General features: G+C 42.2%; 1 protein-coding gene across 1 annotated transcript; it reads right to left on the bottom strand.

Moving 5' to 3' along the window:
- Positions 1 to 1096: 1096 nt before the first annotated feature.
- Positions 1097 to 2343, bottom strand: LOC105725370 (heterogeneous nuclear ribonucleoprotein A1-like). Its single transcript, XM_064364414.1, has one exon. The coding sequence runs from the start codon at positions 2314 to 2316 to the stop codon at positions 1354 to 1356; it is 963 nt and encodes a 320-aa protein (XP_064220484.1). The 5' UTR covers positions 2317 to 2343; the 3' UTR covers positions 1097 to 1353.
- Positions 2344 to 2694: the final 351 nt, after the last annotated feature.

Below are 2694 nucleotides of genomic sequence, written 5' to 3'. Positions count from 1 at the left end.
ACACCCAATAGAGTGTTGCAACTTTATATATATATATAGAGAGAGCAAATAATCACTTTGAATCTCCTTATCCAATAAATTCTTCCACATTGTAAATTATATAACACAAGCCACTTAAATGCTGTCAGCCCTGAGGAAAAAACAGAGAGAGGTTCATAAAACTTCAGAAATAAAATGTCTCCCTAGGGAATTGAACATATTTTATTTGTTTACAGATTAGAAAGCTAAAATTTATAAAATGTTCAACATGTTCAGGGCCCAAGGGAATTACTAGATTGTAACCAAATATATTAACACTGTCATCTTAGAATAAAGTAGAATTTTTAAGGCTTAGAATGATTATTATTGCAAGTATGCTTCTGAGACCAGATAATTTTTACATTAATTAAATAATATTCTGCTGAAATTGTTATTTTAAAAGAATATTACCACACATTACCAATTTATATAGCTTTATAAAAGAAAAATATTACTTTCATCTTCTACAGTAATAAATGGGCTTATATTACAGCTATAGAAATAGCATCTTTAACTAGTAAGATATTTAGGTAAAAAAAAAATTATTCCAGAAAAGAGAAACATACAGAAAATGAGTATTTGTTATGTGATGAGTGTTTATTGAGCATCTACTCTGCTGGCACCTTTTCAGATTAGGAGGTATATATAATGAGAAGAAATCATAATTCCTGCCTTCAAAGAACTTACAGCTTGGGACGGACAAAGCCTTTTAAATTACGTAAAAAAGAGCAGCAGCGTGGCCCAGCCAGTCTTAAGTGGCAAAGGCCAGCCGGAATTAAAAGCGCAGTTTTTCTACCTCCAAGCTCACTCTCTGCTTTCCCTCTCCTCCTTTACCCTTCGGCTACTATCTCTGGGACCAAAACCTACCTACGGAAGTCTGTGGGGTGGAAAGGGTCAACATGGCGACCGAAAGCGGAGTCGGTGAGAAGCTCATGGCTCGCTCAGCAACGGCTGCAAACGCCTCCTTTTTTTTTTTTTTTTTCTAAAGACATTTATTCAGCTTCACGATCAGACTATTACATTTAGCAATCAACAGCATGGGTGCAAAAAAAAAAAAAAAGAAAGAAAAAGAAAAAAATCTACATTAAAACCCTTTGTTGGAATGCTTTACACTTTCCACAGAACAGAAACTAAAATAACCTGTTATACAATTAGTCACAAATACAGTCCTCGAGTTTTTTGCCCATACACATGAGTATTTGTCTAAATCATGTCTTCTTTGTAACAGCTAGGCCCTGCCACCACTGTGCTTGGCTGAGTTCACAAATCTGTTGTAACCTGTAGCTTCCCTGTCACTTCTCTGGCTCTCCTCTCCTGCTAAGCTTTGTTTCCTAATTAAAATCTTCTGCCACTGCCATAGCTACTGCTGCTACTGGAACCGCCATAGCCATCTTGGTTTCGTGGTTTGGCAAAGTATTGGCTGCCACCACCATAGGTGCCAGAGCTTCTGCCTCCAAAGTTTTCCCCCTTCATGGGTCCAAAATTTGAAGACTGATTGTTGTAACTGCCAAAATCATTGTAGCTTCCACCACCTCCAAAATTGCCTCCATCATTACCAAATCCATTATAGCCATCCCCACTGCCACCATATTCACCACCACCATGGCTGCCACCAAAGTCACCGTGACCACTGAAGTTTCCTCCACGACCAAAGTTGTCATTCCCACCGAAACCACCTCCACGACCACCACCAAAGTTTCCAGAACCACTTCGACCTCTTTGGCTGGATGAAGCACTTGCCATCTCTTGCCTTGATAGGGCTTTCCTAACTTCACAGTTGTGGCCATTCACAGTATGGTATTTCTGAATGACAATCTTATCCACAGAGTCATGGTCGTCAAAGGTTACAAAGGCAAAGCCCCTTTGCTTGCCACTGCCTCTGTCAGTCACGATTTCAATCACTTCAATTTTTCCATACTGTTCAAAATAATCTCTTAGGTGATATTCTTCAGTGTCTTCTTTAATGCCACCAACGAATATTTTTTTCACAGTTAGGTGGGCACCTGGTCTTTGAGAATCTTCTCTTGAGACCGCTCTCTTTGGTTCCACAACTCTTCCATCCACTTTGTGTGGCCTTGCATTCATGGCTGCATCCACCTCCTCCACAGTTGCATACGTGACGAACACAAAGCCCCTGGAATGCTTGGTGTTTGGATCGCTCATTACCACACAGTCTGTGAGCATTCCCCATTGCTCAAAATGGCTCCTCAGGCTCTCATCGGTTGTTTCAAAGCTCAACCCTCCAATGAAGAGCTTCCTCAGCTGTTCCGGCTCTTTAGGAGACTCTGACTTAGACATGATCGCAGGGAGAAGAGAGACTTTAACGATGCTTCTTCGGTGGCGTCCACGGGCAGAAAGGAATGCCCGCTTTCAAACCGACGCGGCAAGCGGCTTTTTCCCTCTGCTAGTGCGCCTGAGGAAAAGGACGCGGCTGCTGGCCGTCAGTCCCACCCGGTGTTTAAGCAGGCCACAAGATATGAAACTGGTGGCCTTTCCTATGAAGCTAAACACAGCACTGGCCCAAGAGTCAGAGAAGATAAAGGAAGAGACTCAACAGGAGTTGGACGAGCAAGTCCTGTTGCTGCTACAGACACTGCATTCACTGGCCAAGGATTTGGAGAAGCTGAAGGAGGAGATACAGCTGTTGCTGGAGTGACTGTTAGGTGGCCCTGCTCC

Source organism: Aotus nancymaae, unplaced genomic scaffold (assembly GCF_030222135.1).
Source record: "Aotus nancymaae isolate 86718 unplaced genomic scaffold, 86718_ANA_hifiasm-v0.15.2.pri h1tg000006l, whole genome shotgun sequence".
Classification (NCBI taxonomy): Eukaryota; Metazoa; Chordata; class Mammalia; order Primates; family Aotidae; genus Aotus; species Aotus nancymaae.
The sequence above is the reverse complement of the archived record's forward strand: the minus strand, read 5'-3'. Positions and strand labels throughout refer to the sequence as shown.

Coding starts and splice junctions, on each gene's coding strand:
- LOC105725370 (XM_064364414.1), bottom strand. CDS start 2,316: ATGTCTAAGTCAGAGTCTCCTAAAGAGCCGGAACAGCTGAGGAAGCTC.